Genomic DNA, 20,522 nt, shown 5'->3' with positions numbered 1-20,522 from the left:
GTTTAGATACTTTGTTATCAGGACTTTCAGCGTCATGAGCCACTATCTACGCGCACTCATTAACCAGTGTCCACAAGGCACCCCGACAGTTTCATCCGAAGTGTCTGATGTCGCAGAGTCATCAAGAAGATCAGGAAGTAGTGTGACGGTCGTTGCGAAAGTTGGAGATGGGAAACTCTCATTTTCGGTACGCTTGGCGGGTAATTTTTTCCTCCATGACTCTATCATTTCCCAGGTGAGGGCCGGATCCTTCGACTTTTTGTAGAGAACATCTGGACCATATGGATCGTCCACTCCCCTGTCCGAAACATCAAGCGCTACCGCGCCTGCAGCTCCAGCCGAGGACGCCGGTTCTGCTCAATATGTCAGTCCAACCGATGAAGACACAATGTATCATATATCTCACCATCACTCGTGCCGCTCCAGTTCGATAAGGAGGGAGCGATTTCCGGCACTTTTTCCGGTTTAGCGATCGGTAGCTCGGATTCATCATCTGAGAGGATATTGTGAACAGGTTCCGCGACCTGTTGAATGGTTTAGCTCAGTCATTTCTAATGATGATATTCAACGCCAACCTCCACCGGTTGTACAAAACCACCAGGGGCACGGAGAGCCGAGCCGAGCCAATATAGCAACGCATGCATAACGGTCGGAGAACGTGATTGTGCGTCTATAACGGGGGAAACGAACGCTGTTGTCCAACCTGTAAAGTTATGAAATTTTTCTTTCCCTGATCTGGCTTGACGGAAAATCTTACCGCGTGAAAACATACCAAAAGCCCATTGCTGGTACGAAGTCAGAATGAAAAAGGGGGTTTGATTATGAGCGCAGGTGTCCCATAACTAAAGGATCTCCTTAGAGTCTGGGAAATGTGCATTATGTGCACTTACCTTCCCCCAAAGACGCTCCTTTCCACGTAATGGGCGCTTAGTACCTTCAGGAAGCTACCAAATATGTTCCGTATTCACGGCTCAAGGGTTCTAAGTACGTACCGATCTGAGCTGAGTGAATTGCCGCATGAATTCGTCGGACATTATCCAAGGAGGTTGGCAGGCGACAACTACAGACAAATCATGTATATCAGGGTGATCTTGGTTGACATCCGTCCAGTGAAATGTCTTGAAATTTTCCTCATCGCAGCCGTGATCATCAAGCATCGCAAACCCCCAATCTTTCGTTGCAGGAAACATGATATGAAAAACTCGTTGAACTGTTTGGAGGGGGAAATTGTCCAACCAATCACACACTCTGATGATAACAAGGTTAAATAACCTCGTGTTTCAGGTAATTATTTACATACCGATTGATATCCGAGGCTGCAGGAAGCAAGAGTTCCGGAACATTGAATCTATGCGAAGAGCGTACTGTAAACCGTTCGCCTGTTTTCCGGTCCTCATCGTACAGACAGAGCGAGCGATTTGGCACATGCTCCTCGATCCCTGCAGATAGTACATTAGCTCGCGAAGCTTGGTGTCAACAGCAAGCATACAATTATTAACAAGTTCATCAAACGTGGAATCCAGGAAAACTATGTTAGCAAGGTTGCGACGTCGTCGGCGAACTGTAAGTGTGATTCTACGGCTCTTGTACCCTTGGTGAGACACCAACTCTCGTTTGTGCATGAGCTTCAGCCGGGGTAGAACAGCGTCCTTAAGGTAGCCTTGCAAGTCGTCTGTAGCTCTGTAAGCCATATTGACCTCGCAGCGAATATACGTGGGGGGAATGTTGGCATTGCTCCTTGAGGATAGCAAACATTATATATCAACAGGTTGCTGAACAACCTCGATACAGGTTGGAGTAATACAACAATATTAACAACAACAAGATGCACATGAGGAAACAAGGAATCGCATGGGTCGCTAAGTACGATGCCTAAATGAGGCAGGCTGCTGGCATAATCCGATGCACAACGGCAATAGCCGAGAACCCTCCTCCAGTCGTCAAACAAGACGTTGTAGTCGTACCAGAGTCAAGACCCTCAAGAGGTATGTTTCCGTATCGTTATCGTATGCAGCTATGCTACAAAGGGTCTACGTTGCGGTCAGAAACTCTAGTTTGGAGAAATCTAAATGGAAATCGATGGATGCTTTCGTCTTGATTGGATGTATGTTGATCTGCCGAGTCACTAACCATCTTGCATTGCAGCCTGCAACATGGGCGCATACAAATACATCAGCGAGTTGTACAGAAAAAAGCAGTCCGATGTGCTGCGTTTTCTTCTCCGTGTTCGGTGAGTCCTGATACTTGTGACATACTAACGATGAAAGTTGCTGATTTCGTACTCTAGATGCTGGGAGTACCGCCAATTGAAAGTCGTTCATCGTGCATCTCGTCCTTCTCGTCCTGACAAGGCTCGTCGGTTGGGATACAAGGCCAAGCAGGGCTACGTCATCTACCGTATTCGTGTCCGTCGCGGTAACCGCAAAAAGCCAGTTCCAAAGGGTAGGCTCCTGACCAGCGTGCCTTTCGATATAATCTGAATTTATCTTTTAGGTGCCACCAATGGCAAGCCTGTCCGTCAGGGTGTCAACCACTTGAAGCCCCAGCGCAGTCTCAGGAGTACCGCCGAGGAACGTGTTGGAAGGCGTTGTGGAAACCTGCGAGTTCTGAACTCATACTGGGTAAACCAGGACGGCGTTTACAAGTATTTCGAAGTCATTCTTGTGGATCCTAACCACAAAGCTGTAAGCCCGAGGTTTCCTCTGCTTGTTATGTTTACGAGGACACATTATGGTGTAGATTCGCCGGGATCCCCGTATCAACTGGATTACCAAGCCAGTGCACAAACGCCGCGAAGCTCGTGGTCTCACCAGCGTTGGGAAGCAGGTTTGTTCATTATCCATGTCCCTCAGGATTTTTTCTGATATTTTGTTGCAGAACAGGGGATTGGGCAAGGGCCACCGTCACAACCACGCTCCTGCTCGTTCAACCTGGAAGAAGCACAACACACTGTCTCTTCGTCGTTACCGATGATTTACCTGCATATTTTCTGTTGTTCTTCCATTATGTTACTTCATACTTGCTATGCTTTGTATGACCATGAAGTTTCACCAAAAAGTTATCATGTGCTCTTACATTTTGTAAAGGAACTTTTAGGCTCCACAATAAGCACAGCAATGGCAAGCCGGCATCTCACCAATTCTCACGGAATGTCAGACGGGTCATACATGCGTTTATTGTGATTGCGGAACAATTTTTTAGTCACATTCGCCTCGTGGCCACCATGATGATACTGTGAGAGCCTTACTGCACAACTGCGGTAATTCATTTCGGCCGTCACATCTACAAATTTATTAGAGCTACGCTAATGGCAACTTCCAATGTTATTGTGTTTGGACGGTCTAGTTACCGCACCATAAATCCCAGTTCATTTTCTTTGAATTACATTCCCCCTTCCGAGCATGCTGCAACTTCGACATGCAATTATTTGCCTATTATGCGGATATCTTTCGAAGACCACGGCCTTTCCAAGCATTCCCAGTAACATTGATTGGAAGGCCGGAGTTGAGTTACTGGGCAGCTTTGAATGGCCAAAGATCACATTACCGACGAAGAGAGAAACCGCTCCCAATGGATCTACTATACTGTGGGTTATTCAAGATACCTATGAGGGTAGTACTTTTTTCGAGTAAGTGTGTCGTCCAGATCGCCCGATCGCCACTGGTAACTGATGGGCTGCAGTACATTTAACTTCTACACTGGTGCAGATCCCACAAAGTAATGTTTGCTTTTCCATCCAATTTTCAGAGTACTTAACACCCAATGATAATTGTTTAGTGGTTTGGTGACGTGCGTGTCTATTCGTTGCACGGGATTCTTTCATTCTTACAATTTGAAATAGTTTTGTTGACCAACAGACGGCATTCAACGACGGCTTAGCATCAATAACCTCCGACAACAAGGTCATCATGCGGGGCGATAATACAACTCAGCTAGCATATGGGGTCAACAGAAACAGGTAAAAAAACTCCAGTGCGCTGAGTGCACCGAGATTAATTTAACCTCTTAGTGTCCGCATAGCAAGTCAGGCTGAGTACAATATGGGTCTCTTTATACTGGATCTAGACATGGCTCCATGGGGTTGCGGTGGGGCAGCTTTCTTTCAGTGTACTGATGTCATTTAACTATTTTGATCAAGGTGTTTGGCCTGCATTCTGGCAAGTAATACCACGCAAAGGTTGGATGATGAGTCTGACGATGTAGCTAGGACGCTTGGGAGTGGGACATGGCCATACGTAAGCTCGAAATACCTTGCATTTTCACTCAATAATCTCTATTAAAGAACGGTGAAATAGACATCATCGAGGGTGTACACGACAACGAACACAACCAAGTCACCTGGCATACAGCTCCTGGTAAGCGAATTACTAGCTACTTGTTCCGTAACTCACGTAATTCTCAGGTTGCAACTTAACCCAGAATACCAACTTCACTGGGACGATTGTGGTATGTCTTATCTTAGCATGAACGAGGTGGTGGGCTAATTGTCGAAGCAAACGAATGGCACGGATAACCTTCAATGCAATGCGTTCATCAATAACAACGCAGGGTGTGGTGTGACAGAATGGAGTCAGGCTTCATATGGCCCATATTTTGATGAAGCTAATGGCGGTGTCTTTGCTATGAATTGGGACGAAAACGGCATCGCAGTTTGTAAGTTCGTGAACCTCTAGCACCGTGAGACTCTAGACTGTTTCACCCACAGGGTCATTTTACCGGGCAACTGTTCCACTAGACATTACACAGGGACGACCAAATCCATCTAATTGGGGTGAACCTGTTGCTGCATTGTCCACCCAGTCGTGTAATATCACTCACTACTTTGCAAATCACTCGATTGTATTTGGTGAGTATTTTGATGAAATTCAGATCCTCATTGCTCACCAACAATGCAGACATCACGTTTTGTGGTGAGGCTTCATTACTCAAGTGCATTTTGAAGCAATTTATCAAGACTAACCAGGTGACTGGGCCGGCAACTCTTACGCTACATCAGGTTGTCCTGGCACCTGCGAGGACATACTGATGGATCCGGCTAATTTTGTTGTGAGATTCTATTGATTTCTTGCATTAATTTTTCTCAAGTGATCCCATAGAACGCCTCTTGGATCATCAACTCACTCAGTGTCTACAAGCAGTCTTGGTTGGACATTGTCAGCACGTCGAGCGCAACCCGAACACATCCAATCATGAACCTGAAGACTTGTTGGATTATCTCTACAGTGATATTCTTACACTTGCTTGTCTCGCTTTGAGATGCTGGCTGTCCAAGCAGAGGCATGGCAAATTATGATATGACGAGCTACTGTGGACGATCAGAGGAACATACTAGTGACACCACGAGGCCATGTTAATAGATCTTGCACCCTTAACATTTGCCTCATAATTCGCTTGCATTGATTATATGAGTGATATCGAAGGGCTGCAGGTACTCTAAAGTTTCAAGATCCTGAGAGATTCTGGCCCTATTGCCGCAGGGTCATGATCTACATGTGCAAAACATGCCCGTAGTGGGGTAATGCTCGCGTGGCCTTTAGCGATGGCCCAACCATCCGAGCCAACTGGGAGGGAACCGAGCGAAGGTGTGATAAGGGGTTGGAAGTCAGGGGAGAATTTAAACACTAGCGTTGCAGGTTCATCTCTCGATACATCGCCTTCTACATCGCCTCCGGGTTCACGTTGTTGTGCAGGATACTGTCTCGCCACGTCCTGGCCCTTGTTGGGGACGTCCCTCGTCGTGCTCGTAGCTCCAGGATCCGATATTGCTTTAAAAAGGCGCCCGTATGAGTTACGCCACATGTGCGTCCAATGGACATCTATGCCCTCGGGGTTAAGCAGTTCCATTATCATGGGAACATTCACGTTATACATGTCGATTTCTCCGTTGCGTATTCCACCAACGTCTTTACCCCAATTGTTCCATAGGTATTGGATGATCTGCCCCGAAAGGATATTTGCGGGTCCAAAAAGTTCGTTTGGGGTGGTATGGAGAACAGTGCCGTATGAAATCGCGACGGAACGGATCTGAGATAGCGCTGACGACATTGCGGCACCGATGGTTCCAGAAGACATGGCTAAAGCAGCTGGTAATCATGATTTGTTCATGGAATGTTCAAACATAACGAAGAGAACACACAGACCAGAGGAATTTCTGCCGAGGTTTGGTCCCGAGATCTTACATACCAATTTGAATCAGACTTCGAGAGTTATCACAAGGAGCAGCTGAAGGGTACTGACCACAAGGTCGATTGTTCCGGGATAAAGGTTATGAAGCGCAATGTTGGTACAGGTCGCGGGGGTCTACGGAGCATACGCCATAAGCTCGCAACAAGAATAGAAATCTTACATACACCATCCAGCAGTACCCACTCGGCAACTTCACCCTCACTTAAAGGACGCGAAGCTGACGATACCTCTCCCATTCCGTCTTCAACAGACTCTCAATTAAGTACGGTGTATTTCTCGTCACATACTAGTACACTCACCGGGTTCCTTCGGGTAGTAATATCTTCCTCTCGTGATTTCCTGAATGTGAAACGCGTTCCCTGCAAGCGGTGCGTCAGCACGAGAGCTCGGACAGGACTGTTTAGACTCGCCAATCCACGATTTCTGGGAGCTTGGCACGACTACCTTCACATCCCATCCTGGTTGCATGTTAAACACAAGCATCTTCATGCATGCAGGGTTCACTGAAAGCTTACTGAGATTTGTAGTGAGGTGTCGATAAAGGCCATAGATGTATGGAGATTGGGGACCTGGAGGGCCGTCATCATTCTTTGGCATGACATAGGATATAGTTAGTGAAGGATCTTGAAAAGGAAGGATAAATACTTACGACGAGTAAAACTCTGGGAGACATTAGCTAGTATATCAGAGGAATGGTAATGAATGACCCTACAATGTTGTCACCAGCGACGGCGATGGTGATGAGCGCTTGTGTGTAAGATCATCGATTCCCATAATTAAAAACTGTCCACCATCTTGAACCACGCAACTTCTTCTGTCTCTTCGTTTTCGCTTCTGCTCCTGCCAGCCCTTCTTCGACGTCGGCCACAGCGATACCAGGCGACACCTTTAATCGAGGCTGATTCTTCAAGGGCTAGGCTCAAGGCTAGGCTGAGCCATTGTTATTTCCACTTAGACGTTGGCTCTACTCTCTACTGAGGCTTGCTCGAGCCGCTGTGTTCATGATTCACTAGTTCGCTGGTGATTCCATACCTCTCGACGACTACCAGACATGACTACGCCAATGACGAACACAAGCCATTGTTTACCTGCCATACCATCCCTCCCTCCAATTCAGATGCCCGGCGACACCGATAAAAATACTTACCTTGACCTGGGACATGATCCAATTGCACCTGTGTCTACATCGTCCACATCCCCCAAGGCTTCTTTTTCCTCTACTTCATCTACTCTTGTTGTTCCTCGTAACACTCCTTTCGATACAGGCTGCTCTGGATTTTCATTCTCGACTTCAACCGACCCTTCGTCCCAATCCTTGCGCAAATCAGTCTCTGTTGACTCATTTGTTGTTTACGATAGGGAAACGTCACAGAAAACAAGCGGTTCACGAGCGAATAGAGGCACCACTCACTCCACTTTCGAGGCATCTAGGACACATAAACAGGACGGTCTATTGCACAGCGAGCCCACTCTTTCTCAACCGTCTATTCGCAGTCGCGGTGCGAGTGTGAGTACGATGAGTCGGAGTCATGTTTCCGGAATAGAGCACGAGCGGGAGGCCGAGATTTTTCAGCGGCGGAAGCGACCAAGTGAAGGCAGACGGGGCTCTGTGAAGGGCAAAGATCACCTTCGAACAGCTCCCCGTCCAGGCGATCTCAATCTCCCTCCACGCATGCCGGTTCAGGTTATTGACGATACCCGCCGCTTGCATTCAACAACATCGCTTAGTTCACTGCCTGTATGTAATCCTGCGCTGGCCAATCTTACGTCAGGGCGCGCAAGGAGTGACAGCCTTGGCTTGCCAACCACCACCGCTTCAGGTAGAGATCTATCGATTGATACCCTTCAGCCCTCTGTGAGCACTCGCCACACCCATTGAGCTCAATTTCTGATGTTGCGTACCCAGTTTTTGTCCAAAGAGATAGCCATCGCAGTAGTCGGGGTTTCCGGTTGTGGCAAGTCGACATTCATCTCGGAGGATGCTAAAGCACACGGGGCATCGGATGTTGAGACACTATTTGCGTCGCCGGGAACTTTTCCTCCCACTCCTTTCCGTTGTAAGTTCATATTCAATACATTGCCCATCTTGTTCTGTCTGACTGCAATCTCTCAAGACACACGTCGCTTTGACCGGGCGGTACCACGCGATTTTTCAATGGTAATCTATGAGTTAGACATTGAAAAGGTCTCGCCCGAAAATCTTCCACCTGTCAGCGGGGTTGTCGTGTGTTATGATGCTGCCAACAAGGCTTCATTTTCTCCTGTGGAAGAGTTCATTCGTATGTTGCATTTTTCATTTTCGTCGTTTTTTTTATCAATCATCTTTGAAAGGGCGGATACAACCGTTGAAGCTTTCAACCATAGCGGTGGCCTTGAAGACAGACTTGGACGTCGTTGTCGATCCGCAGGAGTCTTTGAACCTGTTGAAAAACTACCATGTTGGTCTAGTGCAGGTTGATCACTTGGGAGAAGCAGAGAGGGCTAGGATAAAGAAAGTGTTCAATTGGTTGACGTTATCTATTTTGCCAGGTCCTCGTGAGTCTACAGAGTGGTATATGAGTGTGGTGTTAAACCCTGTCGTTGACATTTCAGATGCTGATCTCCGAAATCCCGCATCACCAGATGCTCGCCACTCACCGATTACTTGGGAAGCCCGAGCATCAGTATCATCAACTACATCCACCGTTTCTTCTTCTACAGCTTCTACGCAGACCATGTCCCAAGACCAGGGTGGCTCGTTGCGACACTCACCCACTTCTACACTCCCATCATCTCCACCGCCAATCGCCATCTCTCCAACGCGCGCCCGGTCAACTCCAGATCTCCTCTCGACCCATGAGATATCAAAGTCACGAGAGTCGTCTGAGCGAAAGTTATCGAATGCTCGCAGTGTCACAAGCTTTGTTGGGTCATCAAGCGTAAATTCCTCGTCGTTCGGCTCCTTTATTTCTGGGAGAGCTCTTTCATTAAATGTTACTGAGAACGGCCATTTTGATCACCCTGTGAGCAAGGAGAAGGAACCGTGGGTCGTCTGCAATTATTCGAATTAACGCTGCTAACTTTCTGATTTACTTAGTCGCTCAGGACAATACGCAACCCTGGAGGAATTACTTGATAAATTATTATTTCTTGCTGTCAGCGGTGATGGTAGGCTTGCCCTTTTTTGACCTGTTGGCACTACATGATTCACAGCATCGATTGTAGATCCAACATTTATCTCGCATTTCCTTCTTACATATCGAAGATTTGCAAGTCCTCGCAGTATTCTGTTGGCCATGCAGAAGCGAATGCGACAACTCGACAATTCAACTGGCGATCCGATGTTTGCGAGCTACGCACAGATGAGGTATCATAATCTTGCGACCTGAAAAGTCATCATCCTAACTTGCCGGTTGATTTGAAGAATATGCCATCTACTTGAAACCTGGATCCAGACGTATCCACAAGACTTCGCTGTTCCGGGGGCCCCTGGCGCCTTGCACGCCCTAGTGAGGTCAATCGTCGGGAAGACATACCTCCTACATTACGGTTCCGATTTCCTCCCTTTCCTCTCACATCTTCCCAACATCGTAGATACGGATGCGGCCTGGGCGCTCAAATCCGAAAATCCTGTGGATGAGAGCGAGGATCCATATAGCATATCAGATGGAGAGGAGGAACCACTGGTTGTTGAGACCGAACCATCCTCTACGAGCCGTTCGTCGGTGGCTCGCTCGAACGACAACCTCCCTAGTGCAGCGAGCGTCAGGGAACGCAAGTCAAGCTTGCCGCTTAGCGCAAAGATATTTATACCAGTGAATTCGAGTCATGGCCAAGGAGATGTTCAAGACATGTCTTCGAAGGATCTCCTGATCAAGCTAAGGAGTAATGCCCAGAGTCTGGCTAACTTTGATTGCTCCGAGATCGCGGAGGAGATCACGCGAGTGGAAGCGAAGTTATTCATGGATATCGAGGTTAGCATTGATCACTACCGCGATTGCCGTGATCATGACGACCTTTTTGCAGCCACGGCACTGGTTGCAATATACCCTCATGCCCGGACGCAAAGACCCTGAGTTGGACTCAATATCTCGATTCAATGCTATCTCCAATCACCTTGCCGATTGGTAAGTCGCCGTGGGTGGGTGGCGCCAATCATAAAGATAATTAATGGTCTCTCCAGGGTGGTATCCCTCATACTATGTCACGATAAACCGAGGAACCGCGCAAAGCAGATAGAGCGATTCGTGGATATCGCGCACGAACTCCGCGCATTAAACAATTACTCAGCACTGCGTGCTTTCGTCGCTGGAATCAATAGCTCCACTTTCCAGGGCGATGAAACCATGGAGATTTTCAAAAACAAGACTCCAGATCACTACAAGAATCTCTTGTCTTGGGATGTTCTTCTTCAACATCGCGGAGCTCATCAGGCTTATCGCATGGCGCTCAAAAACACCAAAGGCGCTTGTATACCAGCGCTGTAAGTGCGGTGACTTTCATTACAAACAGCTTGATATTTACCTCTTATTAGGGAGGTCCATATGTCCGACCTGATCCGTGCCCACGAAGGAAACCCCAATGTCAATCTGGATGATCCTACAAAAATTCATTGGGGAAAATTTAATATGTTTGGTCGGTTTATTCAAACCACCACCCACTGCCAGATACAGTGTCAAACAAATCCGGATTATTGCTTACCATCGCGAGATCGAATACTGAAGGTCATATTTAACGAATATGTCATGTCGGAAGATGTGCGTCTTGGTTCGAAAACTCTTACCTTCCCTTAATTGACCCTACGTAGATGCAAACATCTCGAATGGCACCTCTCCCAGACTCAGATTTAGTTGAAGAACCCTTCCGCTCCACGCTGCCTCGAACAATGTCACGCGAACATTCAACATCCTCCCAGAGAGACACAACAATTCTTCGCAGAATACTGCAACGGTGAAGACAGCCCCCAGCATGTATCAGGATTTTCCTTTATGTATCTGCAGTTTGGTTCTATTCATCTGTCGCTCTCAGAGATCCCATTTGTTTGATACCCCGTCCTTGTACGTATCATATTTGTTGTTATTCGGCAAATGTACCCTTTCATGTTCAAGTTACGTCGCTACTTCACACTCATCCCATAGGCACAGTAGTAAATCTTAGCATCCATCGAACCAGTCGAAGAATGTGTTGCACCTATGACCAATTGATATGTGTAATGCTCTGCAGTCAAACTTCTCTTGAAAATTTTGGATCGAGCACGTGACATTTTTAGTGCGTTACACTAACGGTAGGCCAGATCTTCATAACACAACTGCTCTTAATATCGTTCTCTGAGGAACTTGATAGCCCGCTGAAACTCGTTTGGACTCTGTCGGTTGGTCGCACTACATTATATCTAGTCATGGACTTCGTAATGACCATCGAATCTGACGATGAATCACCACCTCAACGCAGAAGCAGTAAGAAGCAGCAAGTGGATGATGCCGCCCACCTGGACCCCGATTTCCAGTTTGATGTCGCTGGTGATCCCTACACCGATTTTTTAGAGTTTGGAACGCAGCAGGAGGATATTGTGAAGAAGGTCTCTAAGCCGGTGAGCATCGCTGCTACACACGGTAGTCGGTCACTGAATTGGCACATAGGATCCCGTCTCAGTAGATGAAATCATCGAAAGACGCAAACTCCAGACTCTCTCAAAAAGAAAACGCGAGCCAGAGACCGAAGATGAAGCTGAGGACGATATGGAGGAAAGTGATGCTAGCGGTGCGGAGGACTTCCCTGAAACGGATGGTTCGGGCGACGAAGATGACCCCCTTGCCAGTTCCGGCGAGGAAAATGACGAAAGTGCCGAGTCCGTATTTGAGGAGGACGAGGAGCAGGGTGATAATGTTGATGTGGAATCAAATTCTTCGGATGAATCAGAAGAAGAGACTCAAGTCGAAAAGGACCGCAAAGAAGCATTCTTTGATTCGGAGGCAGCACCTACGGAGCATCATGCATCTTTTTTGACCATGAATCTTTCCCGTCCAATTCACAAGGCGTTGGCCAATCTCGGGTTTACTTCACCGACACCCATTCAAGCCGCGACCATCCCTGTTGCTTTGCTAGGCAAAGATGTTGTCGGAAATGCTGTCACAGGCTCTGGAAAAACTGCTGCATTTACTATCCCTATGCTGGAACGGCTGCTATATCGAGAAAAGGGGAAGCATGCAGCGGCAACTCGGTGTCTGGTGCTAGTCCCGACAAGAGAATTAGCTGTGCAATGTTATGAGGTTGGTTCTAAACTTGCAGCACACACTGACATTCGCTTTTGCCTCGTCGTTGGTTTGTTCCCTTCAAATTCCACAGCGGCCAGTTCTCATGTAAAATATCTAGGTGGACTTTCCCTCAAATCGCAAGAAGTAACTCTAAGGACTCGCCCAGACGTCGTCATTGCAACTCCTGGACGGCTTATCGATCACTTGCGTAATTCCCCTTCTTTCGCGCTCGATGCACTGGACGTTCTTGTCCTTGACGAAGCGGACCGCATGCTTTCGGATGGATTTGCAGACGAGTTAGCCGAAATCATCAAAGCATGTCCTGTTTCCCGTCAGACAATGCTGTTTTCCGCTACAATGACTGACACTGTCGATGAACTGGTGAAGATGTCTTTGAACAAGCCTGTACGACTGTTCGTAGACCCAAAACGAACTACGGCTCGAGGCCTTACTCAAGAATTTGTTCGTGTGCGAACGGAGAAGGATGCAGACCGGACTGCCCTGCTTGTATCTTTATGCAAGAGGACATTCAGACAGCGCGTCATCATATTCTACAAGAGCAAGAAGCTAGCACACCAGATGCGCATTGTTTTCGGTCTTCTTGATATGAAGGCCGAGGAATTGCATGGCGACCTCACTCAAGAACAGGTTAGACAGCACTTGTCCACTCTCTTACATGTCAGACATTGATTCTGGGATAGCGTCTCAAAGCTTTGCAGCTATTTCGCGATTCACAAGTAGATTATTTGATGGCGACTGATCTTGCTTCTCGTGGGTTAGATATCAAGGGCATCGAAACCGTCATCAATTACGACATGCCTAACACATTGTCGCAATACCTTCACCGAGTAGGTCGGACGGCCCGCGCAGGCAAGTCTGGTCGGTAAGCTTCAATTTTTGATCCGTTTCCGTTGATTGTGTTTTTGATCAACATTATAGCTCTGTCACTCTAGTAGGAGAAGGAGACAGGAAAATGCTTAAAGCAGCCATCAAGCACAGTGCGGGAGAAGATAATGTTCGCCATCGGGTTGTCCCTGCTGATATTTTTCCCAAATGGGTCAAGAGGGTAGAGGCTCTAAGAGACGAGGTCGCGACAATTCTTAATGAAGAGAAAGAGGAGAAGCAGGTAACTTGGGTCGTTGAATATCATTCCAACCGCTTTTATCCATACATCATACTAGATCCGACAGGCGGAAATGGAACTCAAGAAGGGACAAAATATGATCGAGCATCAAGATGAGATTTTCTCTCGGCCTGCTCGAACTTGGTTTCAGAGCGAAAAGGAGAAGGCAAAGGCAGTTGGTGGGTGAACATTTATAAGGTTTGCGATCAGCAAGAGCTTTACGCCGTTTTTTCTAGCCACGAGCAAACAGCAGCATGAGAGTGGAATGGCACTCGCGCAAAAAGGGAAACGTAAGGCCGTTGACGAGCCTAAGGTAGGTTTGTTGCATCATTCACAACTCCTGTTTGAACTATCCCTTCAGCCAAAAAGAGATAAGTTTGCTGGTCTGACCAGGAAGGCAAAACGACGGAAGATGGCATTAGAAGCCGACAAGGAATTAGGTGAGACAGGTGCTGTGAACGCTGCCATTCGTTCCGCAAAGAAAGCTGCTCGTCCCGCCAAGATTGGGATTCCAGACCACCGAAACGGACCTGTTTCAAAAAGAAGGAAGACGAAAAAGGGGGTATCGAGAACTGGTGGTAATACATTTGACAGGGATTTATCATCGAAGGCAGCAAGGGGTGAAGGGGTTCATGCGAAGAAGGGAGACGCAATCGGCGGGATGGGCAAGCGCAAAGGGGGAAAACGGAGGGACAAATAGTAACTTGTTTAATCGCCCAAAATGCGACTCTTATGGTTGGCGTTTGAAACTTCACATAGGTTAGACCACGTGGTCAAATGTATACATACAAGTTCCTGTGTTGTTCCTTCCAGAGCATCTTGTGCTCTGCTTTCAGGCACCTACAGTATAAAGTTCAAGGTAGCAAAACTTTTTTTTATTCTATTTAGTTATGAACATTACTGAGACTAAAGTTCACCAGGGACGCAACCTTGTCATCCTGCTGTGGCAAGTAGATAGTGAAATCGAAGCAGTGTATTTGCAGCCTCCATAATAAATCCGTTGAGAATTTGAGTTCCGTGGATGTGACCGTAGTAGGCTCTGCAGCGAGCGGCCCTGCGCAAACAGCACACAGTGCTGATCACCTAGAAGGAACAACCCATCTTCTTGAAACCTCCAATGAGGCTCCAGGTTTGAACTTTAACAGAAAAGGCAACTGTTTCACGCGCACGTGGAAATGCAGGTGCCTGGACTTACAGAACCCTCGACTCGCCTACCTGAGCCTAATACTTCAAATCGGGGACTGCGCTTTTGTATCATCAGAGGCAGAGCACATGGAGCACGACGCGTTTGCGTCACTGGCTGTCTTGCAGCTCTCGTCTCCATGTCGTCTACTGCCACTGGCTTGCTGCCCAGACAAGGACCTTGTCGTCCTGGTGTCCCGTCTTGGTGGAAGGGATAGGTTGACTCTATGGAAAATGCAAGGAACCAAAAAGTGGGACATTGAGATAGAGTGCGACGAAAGCTCCATTGAAAGCGTATCAGCTTTAGCGTGGAGTCCGTGTGGTACGGTTATACGCCACAAATTATGAGCCGTGATATCTAACATTATTTACTGCAGGCCAGACGATCGCTGTCTCTCATGGATTCTCCCGCGTTACACTTCATTCCGTGCAAGATGGGCGCACTGAGCGCTCTCTCACTATTCCGGCATCGTCGCATAATTCTGAACAACAACCTCGAATAACCGGAGCTTGGTGGTTCTCGGGTTGTCGCGATTTACCAAGAAGCACGATTCCAGATATCTTCAAGAGAAATGAGATCAATGTCTGTGGATTGGTTTATCCCAACACTTCCTCCAGTCTTATCATACTGAAGACAGGGTCTGCTCTCTCCATATTGAAAGTTCTTCCCCTCCTTGATCCCCTTCGAGAAGAAGATCACAAGCTCACGTGAGTCTTCCGGGGCCATAAAATTTGCACTCATCTCATTAACGCTTGTTCAGTGCCACCGACCTTTTCGCTTTCCAAGGAACGCAGACAGGTGCCGCGCTGAAGTTATCCATACCTGAAGTCATCAGTGATTGGCCATCGTTGCTACCAGACCCATCTCTTGCTTCTCTATGCCCTCCGATCTTGATCGATGAACAAGGCAAGACTGCAAAAGAGACACAGATTTATATTTCTGCGGAAGACGAGAACAGCCTCCTCGTGATAGGTGACGACGATGGCAAGCTTCACTGTTTCTTGGACGGCAGTTATTACCTAGGGCCGATCAGTACGCTTCCATCGACCGTGCCAACGGCAGTGTTCAAGGATCCGAAGCAACCGCTATTTCTACTTCATCCTCGGGCCTCAGCCTCCGACTTCTTGTCTGCCACGTTCGCGCCTCTATCGATCGACTTACCGTTGCTTGCCTCCCATAGAATCAGAGATTTCGCCAGGCTTTCCTCCGCCGCACGGGAGTTGATGTGGTATGCCATGCGGGTCATTGAAGACCTGCGTGAAGTCTGGTTTGGTTCTGGTTCACTTACTGGAGCACGAGAAGCTGGCCCAAAGTGGATTCAGCTGCTAGAAACCAGACTTCGTGATCAATTTGGCCGTTAGTGATGCTGTCCTTTGATGGATTTTTACTATTCTCAAGCTTCATCGACAGAGAAGGAACCTAGTGCAATTCTCGAACTCACTGGTCTCCTGGTCGCTGGTTTGTGTTCTGAGGGACTTTCAGATTTCTTATCGTCCAGCGAACAAATGAGTGAAAGGGTTGATTTTTCCAACGATTTGTTGTTCAGAGCTAATTTTGCGTTCAGGCTCTCCAGAAATGGGAGTCCACAGTGACCGATGCACTCATTAAAATGCGCGACTTCTCTACGTTGCGACTCGTTCCTGCGCTTCAACGGTTACATATCATTCTTGAAGAAGTTCGAGGATGGTCACTTATGTCAAACAGGATTTTACTGGATTACCCATCGTTGTGCTGACACTTTTCCAGTCCTCAATTCGTCTTGTTTGGGTTCAACACTGACGACATTACCCATTGTCTGTCTGTGCTGAAGCAAAGCATCTTCATTGCAAATTTGTTGGCATTTCAAGCAAGAGGGGAACTTGGGTCATTCAAACACTTCCTGAGTTTTCTTCGGTATGGTGAGTGAGTTACTGAGCTGCATATACCCGTAGCCTATTTCCCGTGTTAGAAATCGCCTTAGCAGGTAACTCCCCCGAGACCCGCTCACCCCCTGAACATGATATCCTCGAAGTCAATCACTACTTAATGTCCGGGCTGAAGACAAGTCAAATAGACCGGTGGTTCACAGGACCAACTCCCCAATTTGACACCGGAGATCTTGGCTTGCCTCGACATAACACAGATACTAACAAAGTTCTTGAAGAAGCGCTGGAACAAGCCCACACCGCGTTGCAGGATCCTTCTCAAACATCATGGCAGCCGGTAGGTTTCTCACTTAATTGTAATGTATACTCTACGACATGAGTTTGTATGTGTTTTAGAAAGTCTCCACGGCCGATAAATCACATCTGGACCGGAATCTGTGGGTACTTGTTCATGATTTGGCTGTCCGGTGTCAGCGGGTCTTTGCACATGTTTCGAAAGCTACCGCTCGATCAGCCATCGTGTCAAGTAATGTTGGTGCTACGCCATTTCAGGTAGGGGCGAGTGAAACAGTTTCAAGCGGTGCTTGCCAATTTATCCGCGAAAGAGTTGTTCAACAAAATGAGGTGAGTCATGCTCTTTACAGTGCAGTGCATTCAACCGAATTCGGATCTCTTAGCCTGGCAACCACCTGCAGCATCTCGCGATCTATTTGGCCTCGGAAATGCGGCCCCTTTGTGAGTTGCGCCTTTGGCTCCTTCGCCTTTTTTGTAATTCAATGTGTACAAATTAGTCTGCCTGACCCGGACGCCTTACGCAAAATGTGCCGCTGGGGTTCCGCTGCATATTGATGTCATTGTTATGGAGTGCTCCATAGCTGGTCATGAGCCCGAGAATGTTACCGATGTTCATCTTTGCAATGCTGAGTTTTTCGACGACGAGATCCTCGTTATTGTATACAAAGTCAGAGGAACCGACGGTAAGCCATTATTTATGTCCATTTGGCTCTCCATTCAATAACAGTCAAAGGCCCGATGTTTGCAGCTACGGTTCACTACAGCACCCTAGAGTATCAAACGCAATCAGAAGGATACGTAAACGGCCCCGCACGGAAAGATATGATAGCCAACGTGCTTCAAAGGTTGAACGAAAGGCATGTAAGTACCGTGCACCACCATGTTTTTGTCGAGACCTTGTGACCGGTGCTTTTACTAACGGCATGATACAGCTGTTGAAACCCATCCCGATCAAGAGACGTCGCCAATTAACCGCGTGCAGAGACGGATCAGTATCCCTCGCGGTCAACGGAAGAGCCGGAAGGAGAGTTGTTTGTATTCTTGACGGTGATGGCACGACAATGGATATACTGGATATGGAAGGAGATGAAGATATGGAAGGTGAGGATGAATCCGAGATGGATTCCACCGGTGCATAAGAGGGTATAACCGTAACGAGAGGATGTTGTGATTCGGTCCGTAGGTTTTGCATTCGCGGCCTCATTTTCATGGGACACGGCGTGTCTAAGCCGAAAAAGATGGATGACTATGTCCTTGGTGTGCCCCTTTAGGGTCGTGAATCTCCATTAGTGCGTTGATCGCGGTCACTGCGGTGAGTTGGAGTGAGAGAAGAGTGGAGAAGTGTTGGATCTATAGAGTGCAATCGGCCGTCAAAACGCGGCTTTTCAGAGTGAAATGAAGGATTGCATCGGGTAAGAACGAGATTCGACCGCACATGCGCCAAAACAACAGGTTCCTGAGAGCGGCGAGCACTTGAGCAAGGGTTGCTACCGGGTACGTTCAATGGCTCGGGAATGAATGCAGATCACACACAAGGGATCACATGTGCAGTCACTCACCTCCCATCACCTGAAGGTCAAACGTCTGCCAGCATCTACGATTTACAAACATATTATGATTCCGAATTGCAATAACTTCCCCGTGAGGCCCCCACGGACAGTCTGAAATTGTAAACAGTTTCGCTTAACGTGATCACACCGCGGCCCTCTCCTCGTGCCCTTGATTCGAATTCTTTTTTTCCATGCCATTTTAAACCGTCCTCTCTTCTGTGGATCGTCTCAAAGTCCCTCCTTTACATCCCAAGCTTGTCTGGCTGGGTTTGATAGAAGCCTTATTGTCCTTTTTACAACCTTTGTATTCACATGCCTAATAGAGCCGACACCGGCCATTCTCCCTCAGACGATAAATCCAACTTCAAAGCAGACGTTGACGACGATCCTACCGCCCCCATGTCTGATATTGCTGTCCGAAAAAAGAAAAATGCGGATGCCCAAGCCGCCTTCCGCCAAAGGTGAGCCATACCTCTCCAACCCCTGCTTTAACCATGTTCAAATGTTATGTTTTTGAGGCGAGCAAACTACATAGCAACTTTAGAAGAGACAGGTTAGTCATATCTACTTTATTCTACCTTCACCGCTCATCCTTATCATATGCGCTAGTCACTAGTCTCGAGTCTGTCGTCCTCCAGCTTCAGGATTCATGTCGCGAAGCGCGATCAGAATCCGGGGATCTACGACAAGACAATGCACGCCTTAGACATGAATTGCGCGAACGTGAGAAGTTCTGGAGAGCCCTTTGGCAGGCGAGGAAGACAGGACAGGCTCCTGAATCTGACGACTTGCCTCCGCTCCCTTCATCTTTTGCTGCTCATCCTCAACCAACCAACATCAACAATCGTACCTCCTCGTCGCATGGTCATTATAGTGATGATAGCATGGGATATCAGACCAGCGATGAGACGTCCAATTCTTTGTGCAGCAGCTCGTATACCAGCGCGCCAAGTCACTCATACGCGACTCAGTCTCCCGCACTTTCTTACACTGGCGTGGAGACCGAGCAGATAACCTCCGGTGGAGCTGGACATCATATGAACGCCCGAGTATCAAGATATGGTTCTTACCCGTATCCGATGCAACCCATCAACCGGGACGGACCATGGACTCACAACGTGGCGCAGACTACGTCCGCTAATGGTTAGTTAATGCTCCCGCCACCAATCTTACAACTTCTGATAGAGCTTGTAGGTTCTCCTACCTTGACATCTCCTGATGTATATGCAAACCGCCCTTTTGAAGAGCAGAAGACTCAACTCAATCACTTAGAAACAACCCCATATATCTTTCCCAGTAGTCGTTCCATCTCCCCCACATCATCAACTCCCCCATCCTCATCTAGCACGTCCTTGACGTCTCCATTCCAATTTACGTTCCCTGCTGATGGCCCGATCACGCAAGATCGTGCGGAATTTGATTATCGCAGGCACTCCAATACCCACGGTGCTGATTTAACCTTACATGGTGGCACTGCCGACATTTCGCTTCCTAGCGCGGGCAGCGACGGTGTGCGTTACAGACTTGGGGCCCGTCGCGCGAATTCCGGTCCGAGTCCGCTTCTACCCTCCCTTCCTCATTTCTCTGGAAGCGAGAACGGCTCTCATCACGAGCGGGGGAGTAGCGAAGGTGAAGCCACCCCCTATTCGAAACTCCGACCTCGTAGAGCACGTTCTCGGGAGTCGAGGTCACCTTCTCCTGGTGCACCCCCAATCTCGGGCACGCTGGCGGTCATCAAAGCTCAAGCTTTTGGAGCACTCCGTCGAACTCGTACCAGGACCAAAAAAACTTCTGAAGGGGCGGCTAAGGTTGCTATGGAAGTTCTCGAGGCCAGGGGCATCGGAATGGGCGTAGTGGCTGGCTCGAAGCGTCCCCGCCTTCACCACGACGATTCCGACATGCAAACATGATGCATATATAAATGTACTCCTCAACGATTACCAGTTCACTCATTTGATCCCTAGGGATTGTATCATTCTTCTCGTCACCAGTGGACTATGTAACCACAATTATTTGTACAGCGACTAAAGATCCCAGTTACTTACTGTATTGCACTTACTCCATAAAGGTCTGCTGCATAGTGTCACA

At 47.9% G+C, this 20,522-nt stretch overlaps 7 protein-coding genes across 7 annotated transcripts; 5 read left to right on the top strand and 2 right to left on the bottom strand.

The window, feature by feature from the left end:
- Nucleotides 1-12: 12 nt before the first annotated feature.
- Nucleotides 13-1,831, bottom strand: F5147DRAFT_12930 (uncharacterized protein). The gene is made up of 8 exons (XM_041428179.1): nt 1,490-1,831; nt 1,301-1,439; nt 993-1,248; nt 891-944; nt 758-842; nt 576-703; nt 407-524; nt 13-353 (listed from the first exon to the last, which is right to left on the bottom strand). The coding sequence occupies exons 1-8, from the start codon at nt 1,689-1,691 to the stop codon at nt 43-45; spliced, it is 1,293 nt and encodes a 430-aa protein (XP_041300287.1). The 5' UTR covers nt 1,692-1,831; the 3' UTR covers nt 13-42.
- Nucleotides 1,832-1,855: 24 nt separating this feature from the next.
- F5147DRAFT_663721 (ribosomal protein L15e) lies at nt 1,856-3,222 on the top strand. The gene is made up of 5 exons (XM_041434919.1): nt 1,856-2,230; nt 2,288-2,442; nt 2,494-2,684; nt 2,740-2,826; nt 2,878-3,222. The coding sequence occupies exons 1-5, from the start codon at nt 2,154-2,156 to the stop codon at nt 2,971-2,973; spliced, it is 606 nt and encodes a 201-aa protein (XP_041300286.1). The 5' UTR covers nt 1,856-2,153; the 3' UTR covers nt 2,974-3,222.
- A 2-nt stretch (nt 3,223-3,224) lies between these two features.
- F5147DRAFT_663717 (glycoside hydrolase family 16 protein) lies at nt 3,225-5,387 on the top strand. The gene is made up of 14 exons (XM_041434918.1): nt 3,225-3,628; nt 3,682-3,717; nt 3,778-3,789; nt 3,842-3,958; nt 4,010-4,086; nt 4,139-4,157; nt 4,208-4,235; nt 4,283-4,355; nt 4,403-4,446; nt 4,494-4,653; nt 4,706-4,846; nt 4,896-4,910; nt 4,964-5,046; nt 5,097-5,387. Exons 1-14 carry the CDS (start codon nt 3,402-3,404, stop codon nt 5,253-5,255), a joined length of 1,191 nt encoding a protein of 396 aa, XP_041300285.1. The 5' UTR covers nt 3,225-3,401; the 3' UTR covers nt 5,256-5,387.
- F5147DRAFT_832093 (sure-like protein) lies at nt 5,388-6,783 on the bottom strand (the record flags this gene model as incomplete). The annotated part of the gene is made up of 5 exons (XM_041443794.1): nt 5,388-6,083; nt 6,141-6,174; nt 6,238-6,300; nt 6,351-6,427; nt 6,486-6,783. 5 exons carry the CDS (start codon nt 6,781-6,783, stop codon nt 5,434-5,436), a joined length of 1,122 nt encoding a protein of 373 aa, XP_041300284.1. The 3' UTR covers nt 5,388-5,433.
- Nucleotides 6,784-7,702: 919 nt separating this feature from the next.
- On the top strand, nt 7,703-11,386 carry F5147DRAFT_786135 (ras guanine nucleotide exchange factor domain-containing protein; the record flags this gene model as incomplete). The annotated part of the gene is made up of 12 exons (XM_041442926.1): nt 7,703-8,041; nt 8,093-8,279; nt 8,301-8,465; nt 8,518-8,721; nt 8,779-9,208; nt 9,263-9,333; nt 9,391-9,532; nt 9,590-10,139; nt 10,192-10,292; nt 10,349-10,648; nt 10,700-10,922; nt 10,973-11,386. The coding sequence occupies 12 exons, from the start codon at nt 7,703-7,705 to the stop codon at nt 11,117-11,119; spliced, it is 2,859 nt and encodes a 952-aa protein (XP_041300283.1). The 3' UTR covers nt 11,120-11,386.
- A 51-nt stretch (nt 11,387-11,437) lies between these two features.
- On the top strand, nt 11,438-14,386 carry F5147DRAFT_663701 (DEAD-domain-containing protein). The gene is made up of 8 exons (XM_041434917.1): nt 11,438-11,755; nt 11,805-12,486; nt 12,538-13,067; nt 13,121-13,302; nt 13,359-13,545; nt 13,601-13,721; nt 13,779-13,855; nt 13,904-14,386. The coding sequence occupies exons 1-8, from the start codon at nt 11,564-11,566 to the stop codon at nt 14,240-14,242; spliced, it is 2,310 nt and encodes a 769-aa protein (XP_041300282.1). The 5' UTR covers nt 11,438-11,563; the 3' UTR covers nt 14,243-14,386.
- Nucleotides 14,387-14,405: 19 nt separating this feature from the next.
- Nucleotides 14,406-20,522, top strand: F5147DRAFT_749844 (anaphase-promoting complex, cyclosome, subunit 4-domain-containing protein). The gene is made up of 16 exons (XM_041440147.1): nt 14,406-15,046; nt 15,102-15,432; nt 15,486-16,081; nt 16,136-16,242; nt 16,290-16,420; nt 16,472-16,623; nt 16,674-16,927; nt 16,987-17,214; nt 17,268-17,325; nt 17,382-17,567; nt 17,618-17,745; nt 17,817-17,919; nt 18,760-18,895; nt 18,953-18,987; nt 19,044-19,577; nt 19,629-20,522. The coding sequence occupies exons 1-16, from the start codon at nt 14,815-14,817 to the stop codon at nt 20,342-20,344; spliced, it is 3,927 nt and encodes a 1,308-aa protein (XP_041300281.1). The 5' UTR covers nt 14,406-14,814; the 3' UTR covers nt 20,345-20,522.

This window comes from Suillus discolor (genome assembly GCF_016758755.1).
Source record: "Suillus discolor strain FC423 chromosome Unknown F5147scaffold_1, whole genome shotgun sequence".
Lineage (NCBI taxonomy): Eukaryota > Fungi > Basidiomycota > Agaricomycetes > Boletales > Suillaceae > Suillus > Suillus discolor.
This window is presented reverse-complemented; position numbering and strand designations above follow the sequence as displayed.

Bases quoted from the DNA above. Each gene is read 5' to 3' on its own strand.
- F5147DRAFT_663717 (XM_041434918.1), top strand. From the start codon at position 3,402: ATGCTGCAACTTCGACATGCAATTATTTGCCTATTATGCGGATATCTT. The intron at 3,629-3,681 runs GTAAGTGTGTCG...GATGGGCTGCAG, and splicing joins GAGGGTAGTACTTTTTTCGA to TACATTTAACTTCTACACTG. The intron at 4,447-4,493 runs GTATGTCTTATC...TAATTGTCGAAG, and splicing joins ACTTCACTGGGACGATTGTG to CAAACGAATGGCACGGATAA.
- F5147DRAFT_12930 (XM_041428179.1), bottom strand. From the start codon at position 1,691: ATGGCTTACAGAGCTACAGACGACTTGCAAGGCTACCTTAAGGACGCT. The intron at 704-757 runs GTAAGATTTTCC...ATAACTTTACAG, and splicing joins TTTTGGTATGTTTTCACGCG to GTTGGACAACAGCGTTCGTT. The intron at 354-406 runs GTGAGATATATG...CATATTGAGCAG, and splicing joins CTGGAGCGGCACGAGTGATG to AACCGGCGTCCTCGGCTGGA.
- F5147DRAFT_663701 (XM_041434917.1), top strand. From the start codon at position 11,564: ATGGACTTCGTAATGACCATCGAATCTGACGATGAATCACCACCTCAA. The intron at 12,487-12,537 runs GTTTGTTCCCTT...TAAAATATCTAG, and splicing joins TCGCTTTTGCCTCGTCGTTG to GTGGACTTTCCCTCAAATCG. The intron at 13,068-13,120 runs GTTAGACAGCAC...ATTCTGGGATAG, and splicing joins GCGACCTCACTCAAGAACAG to CGTCTCAAAGCTTTGCAGCT.
- F5147DRAFT_663721 (XM_041434919.1), top strand. From the start codon at position 2,154: ATGGGCGCATACAAATACATCAGCGAGTTGTACAGAAAAAAGCAGTCC. The intron at 2,685-2,739 runs GTAAGCCCGAGG...ATTATGGTGTAG, and splicing joins TGGATCCTAACCACAAAGCT to ATTCGCCGGGATCCCCGTAT. The intron at 2,827-2,877 runs GTTTGTTCATTA...ATTTTGTTGCAG, and splicing joins TCACCAGCGTTGGGAAGCAG to AACAGGGGATTGGGCAAGGG.
- F5147DRAFT_749844 (XM_041440147.1), top strand. From the start codon at position 14,815: ATGGAGCACGACGCGTTTGCGTCACTGGCTGTCTTGCAGCTCTCGTCT. The intron at 17,920-18,759 runs GTATTCTTGACG...TGCCTAATAGAG, and splicing joins AGCCGGAAGGAGAGTTGTTT to CCGACACCGGCCATTCTCCC. The intron at 18,896-18,952 runs GTGAGCCATACC...TATGTTTTTGAG, and splicing joins CAAGCCGCCTTCCGCCAAAG to GCGAGCAAACTACATAGCAA.